This window comes from Protopterus annectens, chromosome 14.part0 (genome assembly GCF_019279795.1).
Source record: "Protopterus annectens isolate FY-2018-M chromosome 14.part0, PAN1.0, whole genome shotgun sequence".
Classification (NCBI taxonomy): Eukaryota; Metazoa; Chordata; order Ceratodontiformes; family Protopteridae; genus Protopterus; species Protopterus annectens.
Genome location: NC_056748.1, coordinates 956,490,381 through 956,511,390, shown reverse-complemented (window position 1 = coordinate 956,511,390; position 21,010 = coordinate 956,490,381). Strand labels below are relative to the sequence as shown.

General features: G+C 41.5%; 1 protein-coding gene across 1 annotated transcript in view; it reads left to right on the top strand.

The window, feature by feature from the left end:
• Positions 1-21,010, top strand: part of LOC122789363 (tyrosine-protein phosphatase non-receptor type 13-like) — a 2,815,362-nt gene that overhangs the window by 1,625,198 nt on the left and 1,169,154 nt on the right. Inside the window, exon 25 of the mRNA XM_044056752.1 lies at positions 13,295-13,509. Within this exon, the coding sequence (XP_043912687.1) occupies positions 13,295-13,509 (215 nt within the window). The remainder of the gene's footprint in view (positions 1-13,294; positions 13,510-21,010) is intronic.

Sequence of the window (21,010 nt, the reverse complement as noted above, 5' to 3'; positions counted from 1 at the left end):
ATTCAGACAACTAGCTAGCAACACACACTGTTAAAACAACAATGCAGAGAACGCCAACAAGAACAGTGAGAAAACAGTGGTATTTTACAGTGGAAAAGTCCAAAATAATACAATTAGAATTAAGAATAACTTACAAAAGTGCAAATTTTCATTTTCAAGTACTTAGATTTGCTTGGATGGCACTAGATACAAGTCAGCAGTCTGTAAACAGTGGTGTGAATGCCAAGTGTTAGTGAGCTCTGTGGAAATGAATGAGCGGGAGGGAAATGCAGTGCAGAAATTAAAAGTCAGAATATATTATACAGGTTATTAATTTATTTATTTATCTACCAACCTACTTCTTATCTATTTTTGTATATGTTTGTTAACTAATGTACTGGACTGATCCATTGTGGACCCATTTCAGCAAGAGGCCAGGGATTACAGCAGTAATGAATATTATACAGAGATAGAATGAAACTGTGATCTAAAATCATAATATGTTTTTACAGACACATACTGTAATAATAGACATAAAACCATTCTATAGTTAAATACAAACACTATAGACTACAAAACAGTAACAAGTGGAGTATAAAACAATGTGTTATATACAGATCAAGGAACAATAAAAGAATATAAAACAATGTGGTGTATATATATATATATATATATATATATATATATATCCAACACGAGGAACAGTAAAAAATAGGAGTACACATTCTGGAGTATGGTGATCCCATGGTATTTACAAATTGTCCAATAAGCAACTGATGCAATTAAGAAATGAAGAGTGTTACAGATACAAAGTGTTGTGAGAGGAGGAGGACATGGGAGAGTGTGGGGGGTGGGGGCTGTAGATGTTGATGGAAAGTAGGTGAGATGATTATGAAGAGGGGAGGAAGTGAGGGAAGGAGGTTAAGGGATAGAAGAGAGATGCATAGGACGTAGTGCAGAATGCAAAATCCTTAGGGTTAGTAAGATGATAGCAGAAGATGGGTTAAATATAGGAGCTTAGTTAGAAATATTATCTTATGGAGATAGTTGAAGCATGTGCATATAGCCCTCAGTCTTAAGTGGGGTGAGTAGTTGATCTTTGAATGTACTGTATTATGGTGTGTGATAGATTTCAGAGTTGAATATGTCTAATAGTTTAGGTACAAGTACAGAGAAGACATGATGAATGGATAACAGAGCGTTCGTAAGTCTGGCCTGTATATGGACATTTTTGTTTTGAGATTGAAATTGGCAATAAATTTCACAGATTGTCAGTTTATGACTAAGAGGGTTAATGGATTCTTTATAAACTGTTTTGTAGACAAAACTGAAGAGAAGTAGATCTGTGCTGTGCTTTACAAGGTGACGTTTTGACACATTGATGTGTATTAGAAAGTGGTGCTCATTTTTAAGGGGGAAGGAGTATCAAAAAAGGCAGATGCAAGAAAATGTAAGGTTTTGAATTTCTGTTGGAGACATAAACATGTGAAAGAGATGGCGTATTCCAGCTGTGGTTGGAGGACATTGATGCATATAGCCTATCTTCCTTCAGTGGTGAGTGTGCATGCTGTTTGGTGGTGGCTGAAGTATGAGTGACCTTTGTTTTGAGATCATCAGTGTACATGGACATATTAAAGTGAGCTGTAAGCTTTCACCAAGGTATTTCAACTGGAATCTAAAGTTGCACCCAGTTATATTAAATAGTATTTGCTCAGTTGGTTTAGAGTTAAACGATAACAAGAGAAGGAAGAGGTGGGAATCTGCTTAGCTTATCTGAAGTGCCAAAAAACTTATTTTTTTTCTTGGGGTTTGTCAGGTAGGCCACACGAGTGCAGGTTGTTGAGTGCATGCTGTTTGAGGTTTTTATGTTCTAGGGAGATGAGTTTATGAACTGACTGAAGAGGATAGGTGCAAGGATTGAACCTTAGAGCACACCTGAAGAATATATGTTGTGGTACAATGTTGTGGTACAAATACAAAGTTATATTTGAGAGCAGCTCTTCTAGAGAGAGAGAGAATCACTGAACAGTTATATAGAGTTAAGTAGGAGTTTGTAATTAATGGAGCTGAAGCATTTCAGAGGTCAGTGACAGAGCTGCTGCTAAAAGGCCTGTGCTGGTGTTGACGGAAATGGTGCTTGTTAGAGTGAGTAGGGCTCTTTTGATGAAGCCATGCAGATACTGGGAGAAAAATATTATATTGGTAAAGGAAAATGGTAAGGTGGCAATATACTGATATTTTTTCTCATATTTTATCAGGATGATGTAGAGGAGAAATGCATGGAATCATTAGTATTGGAAGCTTTAACTGTTTCTAGAAAGGAGATGAAAATAGCATGTTTCCAAATATTGGAAAAATCTGTTGTGATAGTGACAAGTTAAATACATACCAGATATGTAGAACTAAGAAGTCACTGTATACAAAAACGGAAGATTCTATCAGAGCTGTGTGGCTTATAGTTCAGAGTAAATTTTATGAATATATTGATTTCCCTATTTTTAGGCATGATTCAGGCTATTAGATATAGATACAAGTGATACAGTACAAATATCATACAGTAATCATAATGTAATGAAAGACATTAGGTAATTTGTATGGAAAACAAAATGATTTAATACAGTACAAAAATCATACAACAGCAGTAATATACAGCAAGGCCATAGGTATTTCATAGATGCACATGTTTATTATGAAATAGCAAAACATGCACGCTCACCTCATGTTTCAAGTGAAAAATGTTGTAGCAGTATATTAAAACAAGCTGTTTCAGAATTTCAAGAAAGAAAATGAGCTGCATGATTTATATGTACATTCATATAGATGTATGTATACATATGTATCTGTAATGTGGAAAATACACAGGGCTATGTAAATTGCTAGTATAAAACAATGATTTGAACCTTATAGTTTGACCTTAGCACCTCCCTTCACATGTACAATCTATTATAGTTTCTTTAAAAACACAACTGTCTTATGTTACCTGCTTTACAGTATTTATAATATTTTGACACCAGTAATACATTTATCACATGTACACACCTTATGCTCTGCCTTAAAAGCATAGGTCAAGATTGGCATAGTGAGTCTTAGGTTAGAACAAGCAACTATAATGATGTAAAGTGATCAAGGTTGTATATGAAGTACACAGAATTAATGTAGTTAAGCTGCTATTTACAATATGTACTAGTGACTTATTTTTTACTATGAAGCACTAAAATCAGTGATTAATGCAATCAAGAGTTTGAAAGCATTTGCATTGTGCTATTTGAACAGGTGTGTCCTAAAGTTTGATTAGAATTTGGGGTATATTGAACTTTCTAGATTAGGAGGAACTGATTTTAAAATTTTAGTCCTGGGATTGTAAAGTAATGACTGCTGCAGTGTAATTTTGTTTGTGGAGTTTGTAGTAGGAACAGTGATAATGTGTGCTCTGAAGATTTTTCATGCAAGTTTAACTGCCAGGGTAAGCATTTCTAGATGAAATAGGCTTAAATAGCAGACTCAAGCGGAGTTTCCTTTGTTTAATTAGCAACTGTGTAACTTTATGAAGAAGGGCATACTAGTGTTCATGACAGGGGACAGAGAAAATGAATCTACATATTTTACTGGAGATGGCATGGAGTGCTTCAGGCTTTTGTTACAGGTAGAGGCAATTGAGTGGCTGGCCTATATACAAGCTTAGATGATTGTATTCCTTTTATTATAGCAGTTCAAGCTGCCTGAGGAAAAAATATGAATATTTTCCATGACCAAAAAATAAATAAGTTAATTTTTCCCCCCAACCAAAAAAAATGAAACTGGAAATTTCAAGCTTTGATCAAGACAGATGCGTATATATTTGAAAGACAAAGTTATATTTGGTTAACTGGTTGTTGTAGTCCATAATCTGCCATGAAGGAGGAATGATGGAGAATTTTTTTCATTGGTTCCAAAGATGACGTCTTTAATTGTTGAGGAACTCAGGAGCATTATCAACTTAATAAGCCAACCAGTGAGTTGACTAAGGCTAGTCATTTTCTTCCTGTGTTTTTATTTCTAAGTGGAAGAGATTTGACCTGAAAAAGACCATGCTGTTTGGCATAAGTTAGGAGTGGGAGAGAGGGTAGATCTTAGGCAAAGTCTATAAATGAAACTGGAAAAAGGAAGAATGGTCAGAACAGAACCTCACAGAACTATTTGCTTAAACAGGAGATTTTGGAGACTGAGCACCCAATCTAATTTTAAATGTTCTATTAAAGGGTAGCTTGTGAACCAGTATGTCAGTAGGACAAATTTTTGTCACTTGTAGGTGACTGTGGTTCTTTCCATCTCAAATTAAGACACAAAGGTTTCAGTCAGATCAAAACAACTGGTCAGTCTTTCACTTAGCAAAACCTTTCTTTAAAAAAAGCTTTTTTTTTTTTTTTTTTTTTTGCAGAGTGCATGTTGCACCAAACCTCCACTCCCCTCAAAGTTATATATGTTAACTCTGTGGTTGCAAAATCATGGGGAGAAGGAAAAAGACTGCACATTGAAGGCATTAGTTAAATCTATAAAAATATAGCAACAATGAGATGACCTCTATTCACCTTTAGTATTTCATTTGTCAAAAATCAAAGGGAAGGCTCGGTTCTGTAGTACAGAGGGGTAGAAGCCTAACTGTGACCCAGATGACCAGAAGTGATTATTGGCTCTGGTGCTGGAGGAAATGGATGGTAGAAGAAAGGAGTGAGTGACCGATGCTGGTTCACTCATCAAATAAATGGTCCGGGCAGTAGTCAACCCCATTGCAATTCTTACACCTAGTGAGAGACAGAGATGTATAGCATGCGGCATTAAGGACTAGGATGTGCTTGGTTTTGCATGTCTCTGCTCACACTGCAGCGTTTCTGTAGGTGAGAAGGCGTACACTGTAGGGAAAGGTGTGTTAAACTTTTAGGTTATCCAATAGGGGAGGAATTACGTCCTCAAAAAAAAAAAAAACTGATAAAGGTTTGAAAGAGGCATGAATGATGACTACTCTACAAATAGCTCTCACTCACTCGATTGGGAATGAATGGATGAGTACCAGTATCTAGATCCTTGTCAAACTGAGGAACCACAGAAAGCATATCATAAAGAAAAAAAACATTGGGCAGTAAGTGTGTTTTGTATCTTTGTAGGTATACTAATAGCTAGTTGTAAATAATTTTTTAAGATTTTTTTTTTCTTAAATTGGACAATACTGGAATGGAGTAAAATTGGAGACATCAGCTGGTTAAGGCTGCTTTAAGAAGGGGTTTAATGCAGCAGCTTTTGGAAAAACATTTTGGGAGATACAAGGATTGTAACTATGTTGAAGCAGAGCTGTGGTACAATTTTTTTATAAACCAGGGGTATAGACTGTTTGATCTTGTGAGGACATAGACGGGAGTATGTTGAAGAAGAGGTCCTATGTGTTTGATTTTTGATGTGCTTAAAGTAGAATAGTGGAATACAGACCAGAAATGACAGAAGAAGGGTGTGAGAATAGTTGGAAGGATGGGAAGACTGTGGAAGGTGAGTGAATTACTTCAGGAGGTCGTAGCATGAGCATGGGTTCTGTGCACATGGAATTATATAGCATGATTTAGTTTCTTTTGTTTGCTTATGTCATTTTAAGATATTTATACCTTTCCTTAGCTGTTTGGATTTGGTTAGAAAGGAGTTGGTTTGTGCTGACAGTAGTCCACTTTTTGTTTGTATACAGATTTTTTGGCAAGGTTATAAAGCATTGTGGACCTTGTCTCTCTTGGGTCTTGGGAGTAGAGAACAGGTTACCATTCAAAAGTTAGATAAGAGTTTTCAGGTTAATATTCTTGGCATTTCTGGACATACAAGAGATCAGGGAGGGAAATGAGCTTTAGCTGTGTTAGCCAGTTTGAATGTAACTTGCAGTGGTCACTTAAGGATGGTGGATGGGAGGTAATGGTGTTAACAGTTTTGGGAATATTTGTAATTAAAGGGTTTAATAAAGTGTGTTTTTAGATTAGGACATGTCTATTCTTGAATAAGTTACATGAGACCCATATCAGTAAAATGTTTTGTATAATATGAAAATGGAATTAAAATCTTAAGGTTGAAGTCACCAAAAATAAGATTCTTATAATGTGGCTACAGAAGTAATCTAGTTATGAGCTGTTGGAACTTTAAAAGTGGTGAGTACACTACAGGCAGATACATTTAATTACTGTTAGCAGAAAGTGTAGTGATTATCAGCCATTTAGGGTCAGAGTTAGAAGGAGAATTACAGTGGATGACTGTCCTGCCATTAAGGTTTGACTTGGAAAACAGTAGAGTCCCACCTCCTGGTTGTTTACCAGAGCTTGTATGAAATATGTACTGGTAACCTAGCAAGAAAAGGTGGTTGTTAGGACTGTCGTAGTCATGTAACTGCTGCAATGGCTGGTAACATGAAGCTTAAAAAGGTATTCTAGTTTTTTATTTATGTCCTCTGCATTTAGAAGCAGCATGTTAATGTTTTGCTGAGCTTGTTATTTGGTGTGTTTGTGTAAGGGATTTATTTTAATTTTGCCACAAATTAAAAGAAAGAGAATAACAAGAATTATTGTAAAGCATATTTTAGGTAGTTCATGTGGTGCTCGTTTAAATTTTTTTTGTTGTATTAAGTAGTTATGAAACTGTTTATTGAAACTGAGATAGGAAAGGGGCAGGAGGACAGTTTGGAAAACTACAGGGCACAGGTTTGATTCTTGTACAGGGTGTGAATGGGTGTAGAAGTTTTGTTGTGGCTGTGTAAGGTTGCATACCTCTCAACTATACAGATTTTCACAGAATGTCCAGATTTTGCATCGTATTTTTGGTCCATTTTTCATAAAACTGTGGTTTTATGGCAAATCAGTGGCAAATCATTAAAGACTGAAGGTAGAAAATGACAAGACATTTGAGTTTCAGACTTTATACTGCAAAACCTGTTAATGTTAAGTTGTCAATCTCGCCTTCATTCTTGCTGGATGGGTTCGGAGCCGATCCTCGGCTCCGACTCGGCACTTGCTTTAGCTCGAGAACTCCTTTTACCAGCTCGAGGCAACCCTATATCCCATGATGCAAGGCGGAACTACCCCAGATCTCGTTTGCCGCTTAGCGAAAGAGGTCTCCTTTGCCAGCTGAGGTAAGTTTTTTCTTGTTAAAGAAGAAAAAGTTCAGTTAGGGGTTTATTTTTTCCCTTTAGTGTTAGATTAGCCTGTACTTAGTTACAGCCCACCCTATTCCCTTCCTTTTAAACTTTTATAATAGTTTTCAGTTTAAAGTTTTAGTCAGGCCTAGTTCCCCAAGTTATTCCCTTCCTGTGTGTCTGTGTAGGGATTAAGTTGTGTGTTTGTGGGGACTGTTTGTGTCTATCCTTTTTAGGATGTCTAGAGAAGGCAAGGTCTCAGGCTTCAAGAAATGTGACCAGTGCTGTCAGAAAATGTCCCTGACAGACGGTCACACTTCTTGTGTGTATTGCCTGGGGCCTTTGCACCTGCAGGACTCCTGTGCGTTGTGTCATGCCTTTAGCCAGAGAGTCCTGCAGGAAAGGAGGAACAAATTAATCCTCCGAGGTTTACTTAAACCTGAAGGTTCTCCTCCTAAGCCAGGGGCAGGAAAACCTCTTAAGCCACCGAAGGTTCAGGCTACAGTGTCCAAGCCTCCTCCGGTGGCTCCGGCTCCGTCGGAGCCGATATCGGCTCCGGCTGGAGTCGATACTTCTTCTGTTAGAGTAGTGGGTTCGGTGCCGACCGGCTCCGATACCCTGACTACTGTGGCCTTGTCGGCTCCGGCTGGAGCCGACACTTTATCCAGCATCGGGCGAGATATCCTCGGCTCCATCTGGGGTTCAAGGGACTTCAGCTCCGATGGCTTCGACCCGTAAGAGATCCCGGTCCCCTTCGATACTAAGTATTCACTCGGCTCCGGGATCTCCTCTTTTGTCGGAGCGGAGCCATCGGAGCCGATCTTCGAGATCTTCCAGGTTGTCTGACCACGATTTGGAGAGGGTGGTAAGCAGGCTGTTGAAGTCTCAGGCACTGGCCCAAATGCTCTATAGCCCGTCTCAACAGACTTTGGCTATAGCCCCGATTCTTGAGATTCCTCCTCCGACTCCACACCAGAGTTCGGGCGGAGCTTCTTGGGACAGCGACTGTTTCGATGCCGGAGCCGATACATCCTTCGGCTCCGTCGTCTTCGGCTCCGATCTCCTCCTTGAGACTTTCCTTGGAGGGATCCGGTCGTCGGGTTTCCACTGTCGGCTCCGAGGGGGCTAGTGGCATCGGACCATTGTCCGACCCCGCTCTCCCTCTCGGGGCTTCGGCTTTGGTAAGTTCGGCGCCGACATCGGCCTCGGAGCCTTCTGTCTCCTTGGAGCCGACCATTCCTGTTTCTTCGGAGCGGGTGTGTTCAGGTCTCCCGGGGAGAGGAGCCTTTGAGGTGATGAGGAGTGTCCTGGCCTCTGAGCCTGGTCAACGGTCTATCCCTCTAGCTCCTCCCTCATCAGTGCCTGCAGATGCCTCTTGCCAGCCTCTTGCTCTCAGGCCCAGGGATCCATCGCCCCAGGTTTCCCCACTGGGAATTTCCTCCTCTTCTGAGGTTTCTCCTGACCCTGCAGGGGAACCCCTCGGAAGAGGACGTGTAAGAGGAAACACACAGACTCCCCTGAGTCTACTACATCTGATACCGACTTAGATGAGTCAGAGGGTTCCCCACGGTCCCCCTCTGAGGATGTCTCATTTTCAGACATCCTTGAGCTCCTCAAACAGAGGGGAATTGGCCTCCATTGACCCCTCCGAGGATGAGTCGGTATACCTGGAGGCTTTTGGATCCCGACCCTCCACCTCCTGGGTGTCTCCGCCTTTCGACCCACTCATGCAGGTAGTGGCTCGGAAGGCGTGGGGGGCTCCAGATTCTGTGGAACCTGTCCCCAGGAGACCATCCAAGTTCATCATGGCCCCTTCGGATAAACAGTTCCTGTCCAAAGGTGTCTCTGTGGATGCTATGGTGGTAGTGGCGGCCACTAAGAAGGAACTGGCGGATCCTTCAGTACCTGTCCATCCTCCTAATAAGGATTCTAGGACCATGGACAGGTATGGAAAGTGGATGTTTTCTTCAGCGACCTTTGCTATGCGTTCGCTGAATTACCTTTGTCACTTCACCAGGCTTCAACGAGATATTCTCAAGGAACTGGGAGAAGTAGTCCAGGATCCTTCTGCTGCTGGGGCTCAGGAAAAGATTGCCTCTCAGCTTGCTATCCTGAATTCCATATCTAACTCCTCCATGCGGCTCATATCTTATGCGGCCGATGGAGCGAGCAGGCCGCAGGCACAGGTGTTGCTCTTAGGCGCCAAGCCTGGATGCGGCTGTGTAATTTTGCGGACCCCTTTAAGGCGTCCTTCACCAACACCCTTTGATGGTTCGGCTTTGTTCGGACCTCAGGTGAAGGATACTTTGACCAGATGTGAACAGGACGGTAAAACTCTTTCTGCCGTTGGAGTCAGTTTTCCACTCCTTCTAGACCATATCCCAAGGGTCAGAAGGGGAAGATGTGGTTCCGTAAAGCCCAAGGAGCTACACGGACACACGTGGTCAGTTTACCCCAGAGGCAGAGGGGTAACAATAATAGACGCCGCCCTAGAGGCAGGGGTCCTCAGAACCAGGGCAACAGGGAGTCTCTTCCTGAGAAGCCCTTTCAGCATCCCTGAGGTGTTGCCCGACTGTCCACCCTTGGAGGCAGTTGGGGAAGAATTTCTGTACCCAGTAGCCTGGCAATCCCTATCACAAGAGAAGTGGGTACAGTCGATCATATCCGAGGGTTACAAAATCCCCTTGAAAGGTTTCCGTACCTCTACAATCCCTTCCAGACATCTCACCCGGTCAAAGGGATTTGGCAAGACAGGAAGTTTCAAAACTCCTGGAAAAAGAGCCATCCAAACAGTGCCGGCAGACCAAGTAGGATCCGGCTTCTACTCAAGATTCTTTTGGTCCCCAAAAGGACGGGAGATTGGAGACCAATACTAGACCTAAGCAGACTAAACAAGTCTGTCAAAAGGCAAGATTCGGATGGTCACGCTGCAATCCATTCTGCCCTTTCTGGGCAAGGACAACTGGATGTGCTCTATAGACCTTCAAGATGCGTACTATCACATAAAGATTCACAGGCGCTCCAGAAGGTTTCTCTGCTTTCAGCTGGGAGCCAGTCATTACCAATTCAGAGCACTGCCCTTTGGCCTCACTTCAGCCCCAGAGTGTTCACCAAATGCATGGCAGTGGTCACAGCTCATCTGAGGCGTCGAGGATTCCAGGTGTTTCCTTATTTGGACGACTGGCTCCTCTCCGCCACCTCAAGCATCAGCTTCTTGGTCCAGAGACTACACCCTACAGCTTTGCAAGAGTCTAGGAATTTCGGTAAATTTGAAAAATCCTCTCTGCTGCCTTGCCAATCTATCACCTTTATAGGCAGAGTTAAATACCGTCAAAATGTTAGCCAGGCTAACAGATCAAAGGATTCTGGACATCCAGAAATTTGTTCAGCTTCTGTTACAAAGCAACAAGATCAAAGCCAGGTTTGTCTTGAAAGTTCTAGGCCTAATGGCTGCGGCCATTGTTCTTCTTCCACTGGCTCGCTTCCACATGCGTCTCCTGCAGTGGATGTTATTCACGCAGTGGTCATACCACGATCTGCCCATGAGACACGAAATCTTGGTAACACAGTCGTGCAAGGCTCATCTACGATGGTGGATATCTTCCCCTCTTCTTCATCAGGGCCGACCCTTTGTTCCCCCTCCTCCAGTTGCCACAGTCACCACGGATGCCTCTCTGATCGGGTGGGGGGGGCATTATCAGGGCAGGATGGTCCACGGGACGTGGCAACCCATAGAATACCACCTGCACATAAATGTCCTGGAGATGAGAGCAGTGCTTTTAACGTTGCAAGCCCTCGACGACTTTCTTCCCACAGGGACTATTGCAGTACAGGCGGACAACATGTCCGTGGTCTGGTACATCAACAAACAGGGCGGAACCAGGTCCTATCCCTTATGTCGAAGCTCTCAGACTTTGGCAATGGGCGATCTCTTCTCAGCGGTTTCTGATAGCAACGCACATCCCGGCAGGTCCAACCTATTGGCGGACAGGCTAAGCAGATCTATTCTGATGCCTCACGAGTGGTCTCTCAATCAATCTGTAGTGGATCAGATTTTTCTGAAGTGGGGCACCCTTGTTGCGATCTTTCGCTACCCCTCAAAACAGCAAGTGCCCAGATTACTTCACACTATTTCCTCTTCCAGGCCAACCCTTGAGAGACTCTCTAACCCAGGATTGGCCTCGAGGACTTCTTTATGCTTTTCCTCCCTTTCCATTGATTCCACAAGTCATTCAGAAAGCCACCGTTTTGAGAGCCAAATTGATCCTCATTGCTCCATATTGGCCTCGACAAATTTGGTTTCCGTCTCTACATCATCATCTTCTGGTGCAGCCCTGGCATCTGGACCCAGTTCGGATCTTTTGATCCACCAGTCGGGTCAGCAGCACCGGGCCATTCATTCTCTCAACCTCACTGCTTGGTTGCTCCACTTCCTTCCCTAGCCAGGCTACCAATGATTTCTGACTCAGTCAGAGACATTTTAGTGTCTTCTTTAAAGTCGTCCACTAGAACTGTTTATGCTAGCAAGTGGCGACGTTTTTCGATTTGGGCAAACGCCAGAAATATTGATCCTTTTACTGCTCCTGTACATTCTGTTTTGGATTTCCTGGCGGAGGTTTTTCATTCGGGATCTTCGTCATCTACAGTCAAAGTACAACTGGCTGCTATTTCCAAGTATCATGTTGGCTTGCATGACAATAACATCATGTCTCATAGGTTATGCAAAGCCTTTTAAGAGGAGTTTTTCTCCTAAAACCGCCTGTGAAACATCCTCCTCCGCAATGGGATCTAAACTTAATGTTGGCATCCCTAATTCTACCTCCTTTCGAACCGTCTGCTACGTGTTCTTTAAAGTTATTGACGTGGAAAACTATATTTTTACTGGCTGTTACTTCTGCAAGAAGAGTTTCTGAGATTCAGGCCCTCTGTATTCGTTCACCTTATCTGGTTTTCATAAGGATAGGGTTTTGCTCAGAACTAACCCTTCCTTTCTTCCCAAGGTTGTATCTCAAACCAATATTAACCAATCTATTGATCTACCAGTTTTCTTTCCTAACTATTCTGACAGAGCTGAACAGAAGCTGCATTTTTTGGATGTTCATCGTCAGCTCAGGTTCTACTTGCATAGGACTAAACAAATTAGAAAATCAGACCAATTGTTTGTCTCCTATGCAGAAAACAGGTTAGGTCTTCCAGTTTCTAAAGTGACCTTATCTAGATGGTTGACTTCCACCATTTCCTATGTGTACTCTCTAAGGGGCAAACAACTATCTTCTAAGCCAAAAGCACATTCGACCAGGAGTCTATCCACTTCTGTAGCCTTTCAGGATAGACTTCCCATTGACACTATTTGTGCAGCAGCTACTTGGGCCACGCCTCATACCTTTGTGTCTCATTACAAGTTGGATTTGACCTCCAGAGATAGGGCCAGTTTTGGTTCCACAGTTCTCAAGAGTCTGTTCCATTGAGCCACCGGGATACAGGTGCTAGGGACGCGGTCCCATCCAGCAAGAATGAAGGCGAGATTGACAACTTAACATTTAGAAGTTATGTACCTACCATAACGTTCCATGTTAGTTGTCTTCTCTCGCCTTCTTTCTTGCGTCCTCCCTCCTTCCCCTGGCCTGGACAGATCTTGGAGAGTTCCTATTAGATTGCTTCCTCTGGAGCATTGTTATGAGGACTTCTTTTAGGAACCATGGTTCCTAATTATGTTAGGATAGTCTTTAGCAGGGTCAGTTAGCTGCCAAACGAGATCTGAGGTAGTTCTGCCTTGCATCATGGGATATAGGGTTGCCTCGAGCTGGTAAAAGGAGTTCTCGAGCTAAAGCAAGTGCCGAGTCGGAGCCGAGGATCGGCTCCGAACCCATCCAGCAAGAAAGAAGGCGAGAGAAGACAACTAACATGGAACGTTATGGTAGGTACATAACTTCTAATTTTATCAACTTTCTAAGCTTGCAAGAGCAATATTTAAAAATTGTGCCTATTTTTGGGCCTTTGTACCACTTTTACTTATGGCCTTGTCCAGATTTCTTGCTCTAAGAGGTTGAGAGTTATCTAAGGTTGGCATATTACTTTTCATGTTTTTTGCTTGCAGTTATTTTTGAGCAGAAAAGGAAACTGCATTGTTTAGATATTTTACATACTGCTACACTTTAACTAAGGGATTTTTCTCCTCAATAGAAAACACGTTTGATGTAATATTAAGAAAGAATGCCGGTGGCCTGGGCTTTAGCTTTTTACAGCTCGAAGAAAGTTCATCTGAATGCCATGAAAAGGGGATTGTAAGAATAAAGAGAATGTTCCCCGGCCAACCAGCTGCTGAGAGTGGAAAAATTGAAGTTGGTGATGTTATCCTTTCAGTGAATGGAATACCTGTGAAAGAACTGTCTTATAAGGTATGAAAGAGAAATACAACATACTTGTAATTAAAATGAAAAAAGGTTCAAACTTTAAAGAACATAACATAGATTAGAAGATGGTGGTGACATTCTTGAACAAAGATTATTTTGAGGCACTAAACACCTGATTCACATTCCTTATCACTCCAATGTGCACTTCCATAATTGCTTTTTTATTGTTTCCCACACTTGTGATCCTCTAGTATCTTCATTCCCCATTCAATCTGATGCATGATTGGATTGCCTGTAAATATGATTCTGTATTCATAAGTAACATTCAGTGAATGATTTTGCTCAAAGGACTTTATCAGATCTAATTAGTCCCAGTTTGGGGGTTTAAGTAGGATCATAATAGAGTGCTGGTTGTTTTTGGTGTGACCTGCAGTCTCTGGTTTCATTCAAGAGGTAATTTTCACTTTCTTGGTGCAGGAATTTGATCTGTGTTACAGTAGACTAAAAGAAATTAGTAAGATTACAATATCCTGCAATCAAGAAACTTCAGTTTTTTATCAGTCCTGGAGTCAGGGTCAGTACAGTAAAAAAACAAACCAAAATTATAAGGTGTGCTAATGAGATTAGCCTCTGTATTTTAGGCTGAAGTCTTGGAAAGATGAGCTCCTTAGGTCTCTGTACATTCCTGACTTTGTTATCTATGTTTTCTCCATAAACTTAAAAGTACATTGATAGGAATAAATAATTCCAGTCAGATGCAAAAAAGTCTCCTTTGAAGTAAAAATAAAACCTGGAACCCAGTTAGACCTGGAATATTCAGGAACTATTCTAAGGCTAACCTCCTGCTGTTAAGTAAGAAAGTGACAAAATTTCAAGCCCCCATATACCCTGAGAACACTGCTGCCTATGCAAAACTGTTCACAGAAATCCTGTGCAAGCATGTTAATAGCTGCATAGAGGCAGCTGTACCCACCAGGAAGAAGTACAGAACAAACACAAAAAACAAGCCACCCTGGTGGAATCAAAAAATCAGTAGGCTGTATAACGAAGGAAGAAAATCATAGCAAAAATTAGGACGTGCAGCACCCATCAGGACAAAAGCACTCTCATCAATCTAAAAAACAACTCAGAGAACAGATAAAGTCTGCCAAACACAGATTTGAGGTATGTTTGGCCTCCCAGGCCAAGGACAACCACAAAGCATTCTTTAACTATGTCCACAGCCTCAAAGGCAGTACACAATTGTGTGCAGAGCTCATTGTAAATGGAGTCACCTTTACTAAGACATCGCAAACCTCCTGGCTGATAAATTCAGCTCCAACTTTACCCCTCTCTCATTCTCATCCTTCCCTCAGGAAATATCAACAAATATAACTCCCCCATACTATCACTAGGTAAAAGATCCTTAATGCTCTTGCTAAAACCACAGATGCTGCATCAGTGAGCCCAGACAATATCCCAGGATGCCTTCTAAATAGCATGAAACATGACCTACCAGAGCCTCTGGAATTACTATGTAACTGTAGCCTCCAAACAGGTTTTGTGCCTCATGAATGGAAAAAGGCAACGGTCATCCCTCTGCACAAAGATGGGCCATCTATAGACCCTGGAAACTACAGACCCATAAGTCTCACTAGTCTTATATGTAAAGCCATGGAATGAATTATTGTGGAGATGAGCAGTAGAGGTATAGTAAACCTCCAGACACTGGACCCACTCCAGTTTGGTTTCGTCAAGGGCAGATCATGTCTACTCAACCTAGTGGACTTCTTTGAAAAGGTCACCAAATTAGTGGATGACAGCAAAATTGTTCCACTGCTTACCTTGACCTGGCCAAGGCATTTGGCACACTACCCCACTCAGGCATTGTGGACAAACTCAAGATGTTAGGTGCAAACCCATATGTTACCTGGTGGATAGCCAGCTGGCTCACAGACAGGACCCAGGAATTTAGAATTGAGGAGTCTACCTCTACAAAGAGGCCACACAAGTGGAGTCCCTCGGGGATCAGTTCGTGGACTGCTACTTTTTGGCATTTATTTTTCAGAAGTCAAAGCCAATGTCAGTGGTCTCTGGCTGACTAAATTTGCAGATGGCTGCAAATTAGTTGCTGTCATTGAATCTCACACTGACACAAATATACATTTCAACCACATGAGTTTGGCCAAACAACTGTTGTCAGAGTCATGCCAAGAAATGCACTGTAACATCTTTTGGGAAGTCATCCATCCCTGGTAACTGTCATATTGACAACACATCCCTTAGGGTTGACCCAGCAGTCAGGGACTGAGAGACACACATAGATAGTAATCTAGCCTTTGACCATCATGTGTATACAGTGGTGAGGAAATCGTTGTATGTTGTATAAACAAGGGTATGACATCTAAGACCAAGGAAGTCATTGTTCCACTGTATTCAGCATTCATCCGACCTATCATTGAGTACAGTGCCTCCTTTGGTATGTACCTAACCAGGCATATCCAACAGCTGGAAAATCCAGAGAGGTTCCTCAGTAAAAGAAAACAGGGTGTAAGTAAAATGTCCTATGCAGACTGCCTCAAGGCCCTATCCCTTTATTGTGTCTCCTATGGGCTTTTGAGGAGAGATCTATGCCTGGCATACATTGCATTGTCAGACCCCCTCTGATGGGACCTGCTGTATATCCACAAAACAAACAGCAGGAGAAGGACTTAAACCTTGTTTGTGATATAAATAGAACCTGCTGGAGAGATAGGTATGTATCCCAGAGACTATCGCATCTATGGAATAGGCTCCACATCCATGTGAAGCAGAGTTCCCCCTAACCCAGTTCAAGTGCAACTTGGACAATTGGATGAGAAACTGGAAATTCATCCCTGGTTTGGCACCTATGTCTCTGGACACAGGTGACTTGCAAATGGTTCATCTCCCAGGCCCATGCTTACAGTTATCAAGGGTACCAAAACTTGTCAAAGATTTGGGATGCATGACTAGGCTTAAAAAGGGCCTTGTGGTTGTTAGCCTAGTAGAAACCCATGAACCTGTTTTTCTCATAATATCATTTATACATAAGTAACAGGCAGGCAGGACTTTCTAAAAAATGTTAATGTTCTGAAATTTGTAATTCATGTTAAAAAATTGGCATTAGAAACTACACAGCGCCAACAATAATATGCCTAAAAGCTGTAAAATTGGAAAACATTTTCTGAAGTCTGTGACATTCTCACCCCCATTTCAAAATAACTAGTCTATAATGTACCAGTTACTCATGAGAGGTATCATGAATTCTGTAGGCTTTGCCTCCTTCTGTTGGATTTCCTTAGTTCCCATTACTTCCTTATTTACCCTCTTACTGTATTCTGATTTCCAGAATGTTTAATTAAAGCTGTTATAGAAGGAAAATAGTTTCAGATACAAATCTTGCCATGACAGCATTGTGGTTAAACAACCCCACCAAATGCAACAATTACAGGAGCTCAGCAAGCACTGGGACTGAGTGATGTCTCTGTGGGAGATAGTTATCGGAAATGCAGTCTGATCTCGCTGATGAAACTTGAGCTTCTATTATGCTTTTTCCCCTAGGCACTTTCTCATATTTCATTTTTCTTTTGTTACATGTAATATATGATGTTCATCATATTGATAACTGCTGCAGTAGTATATGGATTACAGCCTGCCAAGGATGTAACAGATAGCCAGTTTCCAAAGCTTCAAGGCACCTTACATGCATGCAAACTGTTAGTCAGCTTGAGCTGAGCTGGCTAAAAAAACAAGTTTGGGTGCCAAGGCCTTCATAGATTTCCTGCCTTTGAACAGAGCATGCCTCTGTGGGCTTTTGAAGATTGGACAGTGTGCTTTTCCTTTGCTTGTCAGATAAGTTCCCTGTAGGTAAAAAAAAATTCCACATCAAAAAATGTCTTGTTGAACCTTTCCGTTTAGGAAACTTATTTTTTGTGTGTTTTAATGGACTGTCACAGGACTTAACCGCTTTTAAACTGGAGTGCAATTTTTCCTGTCTGTTTTAAAATTCTTTCAAGTAATTGAAAACTATTATTTCTGTGGAGATATTGTGATTACTTTACATTTTGGGGCTGGTAAAGTGTTTTAAAGTGCTTTTTACAGTGTTTTTTTGTTAAAAATGATATTAAAGCCTTAAATGTTGTATTGATATTTGCTGTTGCTTTTCCATGGGAAAGAAGTACCATTTTTGGCTTAAATTTTGAACAAACTGCCAGTCTCATGGTTGGTCCTTTGCCACCACAGCAGGCTAGCATTTTCCCTCAGCTGCATGTGGGTGACTGCTGTGGCCATTTGATGTACCCAAGACCAGTCATCTTTTACCCCAGATCCCTCTGGTGTAGCACTTACAGCCACAATAAACCAGGGGTTATCCACCTCCTCTACGGCTGCTGGGGTTCCCACAGTGGGCAAGAGATAGCCACTGTTGGTTCTGGGAGAGGGAAAAGGGAAGGCTTCCCTGTTTTGTCAGAATGTTATGCGCATTGCTGGTGAACTTGCTGTTGCTGCTGTGTTAGTAACATTGTCGATGACATGTGTCTTGTCGAAAAGAAATAGAAAACTAAACATGTATTTATTCCTCCTCAGATTTCCTTTGACAGGACTAGTTTGTTGGGTCTGGCTTGGGGCTTAATTCAGGCTATTGATCCTTCTTGTAAAGTAGTTTCTGGTAAAAGAAAGAGGGATACTTGCATTTCTGAAAAGATTCTAGATTCTGAATTTGGACAGGATGATGAAGGGACAGAAGTATGGTTTTCTGCTCTGATTTCCAAGGCAGACTCAGTTTCTGATTATTCCTGTGGGGGTTTATCTTTCTCTCTAACTATTTCCAGAATGTGCCAGTGTTTTCAGTGGAAGAACACTGAGGATTGTCAGTCCCCCAGAAAATACTATGAGCTGTTACAGAAATAATTTCCAAAACCTTCACCCATTTCTCCAGTTCTGTCATCTCTAGATAATGTGCGTGTGTGCCACTGCCTGCAATTTTCCTGATTGTCAGCCTTCTGCCCCTAAGAAGGCAGTTGTAATATAAAATTCCTCCATCTTTTTAAGTTTTGATATATTTTTCACAAACCTGACTCCACAGTGATAGTTTTAGTTAGTTCTACTACAGCTAAATATTCAGTATGTTCGAAGTACATGCTTTTGCAACTCTGATTTTTTTCAAAATTTTTAATTGTCAGTCTCGTATGTTAAAGTTTATTCTAACTAATTTTGAAAGTATGTGGAATGTTTTGTCTACTGTTTTTTATTGGGAGGAAAATCTGCTTTAAATTACATTTCTTTCATTTTTGCTAGTCACAGCTCATTGCTTAATGTCTGTATGTTAAAGTTGATACTTTTTCCAGGACTTTGGCCACTGGTATTATTTTGAGGAGGTTTGCATGGTTGCATTCTCAGAACCTCCCAGATGATGATAAAATGTGATTTTAAATCCTCCTTTGGATAGAGATTTAGTTTGTCACCCGTATGCTGGTTAGCTGATCAAAAAATGTGATGAAATGGCTAAGCACTGGGAAATGGGAATCTCTTAAGATTTTTCAGCTTTTCTTTTCCAAATTTTCTAAGGGATTCTGTAGCTCTGCATCCAGTTTTGGTAAAAGAAACAAAATAAACCATCTCAACAAAATGCGGTAAACAGACATTTAAGAAGAAATGACAAAGGGGTTCCAAGAAGAACTCTGGATTCCCCAAAACCAAGGACAGTCCAAGAAGTTGGAATAACTGTTTAAGAGAATTTATTCACACCTCCCTCCTTGGCAGGTGCTGTTTTCTTCCAGAGTCTGAATCCACACTTTTCTCTTTTGGCAACAGATAGTTTCAGACAAATAGATTCTGAAGATTATTCATAAAGGTTACAAATGACAATGGGCAGAAATTCCTTCTTTCCAGTTGGGAAGGCAGGTTATTCAAGGATATTTTTAGAGCCAAACAAAGAAAATGCTTTGAGACCAGTTATAGATCTTTCTTTCTTAGACCTGTTTGTGATAAGTGCTCAAATTCAAAATTCACTTCACAACCTGTTACCACTTCTTCCTCCTCCAATTTTCCTGGTAACACTATATTTAAAAGATGCCTGTCATCATATTTCTATTCATCCAGACTTCAGATGTTACTTAAAGCTGTGTGTGTCTGGCTTAGATTATCTCTTCTCTGCCTTACCGTTTGGACTATCCACTGCACCAAGTGTTCACAAAGTGTTTAGCTCCATTTATAGCTCATTGCAGGCTACAGGGTATCCACATTTTCCATATTTAGATGACTTGCTTATCTTTGCAGAGTCTTTTTCAAAGTGTCAGGAATCTGTTTCTTGGATGAGACAGCTCTTACACAAGCTGAAATTTCAAGTGAAGATTTAAAGGTCTTTCTTGACTCCTTCTCACAGGATTGTGTTTCTGGGATGTCAACTTGACACTTTTCTTTCTCGAGGAAAATTTGATCTATATCTAGATCTATTTCTTGTACTTTCCACTCAGAATTTTGGTCACTGCAAGGGAATACCTTGGGATTTTGGGTTTAATGCCTTTCATGATTCTTATGATATCCCTGGCAAGACTCCACATGAGAAAGAGATATAGTGGTAGCTGAAGTGTCTTTGGTGCCAGTAACAACACCCCTTATTATTTCAAATCCCAGTGCGTGGATTTGTCAGAAGAGAAATCTTTTGATGGAGACAATGGATATCCCTAAATTCAGGTCTCCCATTTTCTCTTCCTGTTCCAAAGCAGTCAGTCACCCCAGACACCTTGGACTTTTCTTGGGGAGCAGTTTCAAGAGGAATAAAAGTGCAAGGTGCATGGGACACCAAGGACAGATGCAAGCACATAAATATAAAAGAGATGCTTGCCCTGATCAAGGCACTTAGTTCTCTGAATTATCCTTGGTCCCCGGGATGTCTTCAAGTTGTTACAGACAATACCACAGCCATGTGGTGCATCAACAAATAAGAGGGAGCCAGGGTGTACCTCTTCTGGAGACTAGCTGTGTTAGCTTGGGATATAGCTTCAGAGCACAGTCTCAGTGTACAGGCATCCTGCATTCGGACAGAACAAAACTGTTTGTGGGGCAGACCAGCTGAGCATGACAAGTGCAGACCCTCATGAATGGAAGCTAGATTAAGGTGTGTTCCATCATTTGATCCATCTGTGCGGACTTCCTCTGGTAAACCTCTTTGCCTGCTCCCTGAAATGTCAATTTACAAGATTCTTCTCCAGAACTTCATGCAAAAAGGCATAGAAGACATATGCATTTTGCTTTTCCACCCTTTCCACTAATATCCATAGTACTTTTGAAGATTCAGAAGGAATCCTCCAAGATCATTGTGGTGACTGTCTTCTGGCCCAGGCAAGTAATCAGGGGTGATTATCACAAGCTTCCTCACACACACTGGCTCTACTCACTCAAACACAGGGGTGTTTGAAACTGACTGCCTTTCATAATAGGGTCTTATTTCATTGTAGGCACCTGTTTACTGAGGAAGTACAGCAGATACTAGTGGTTCATAGGAGATTAATACGCTAATGGCATAAGAGCCCTTGCAAGCCTAGCC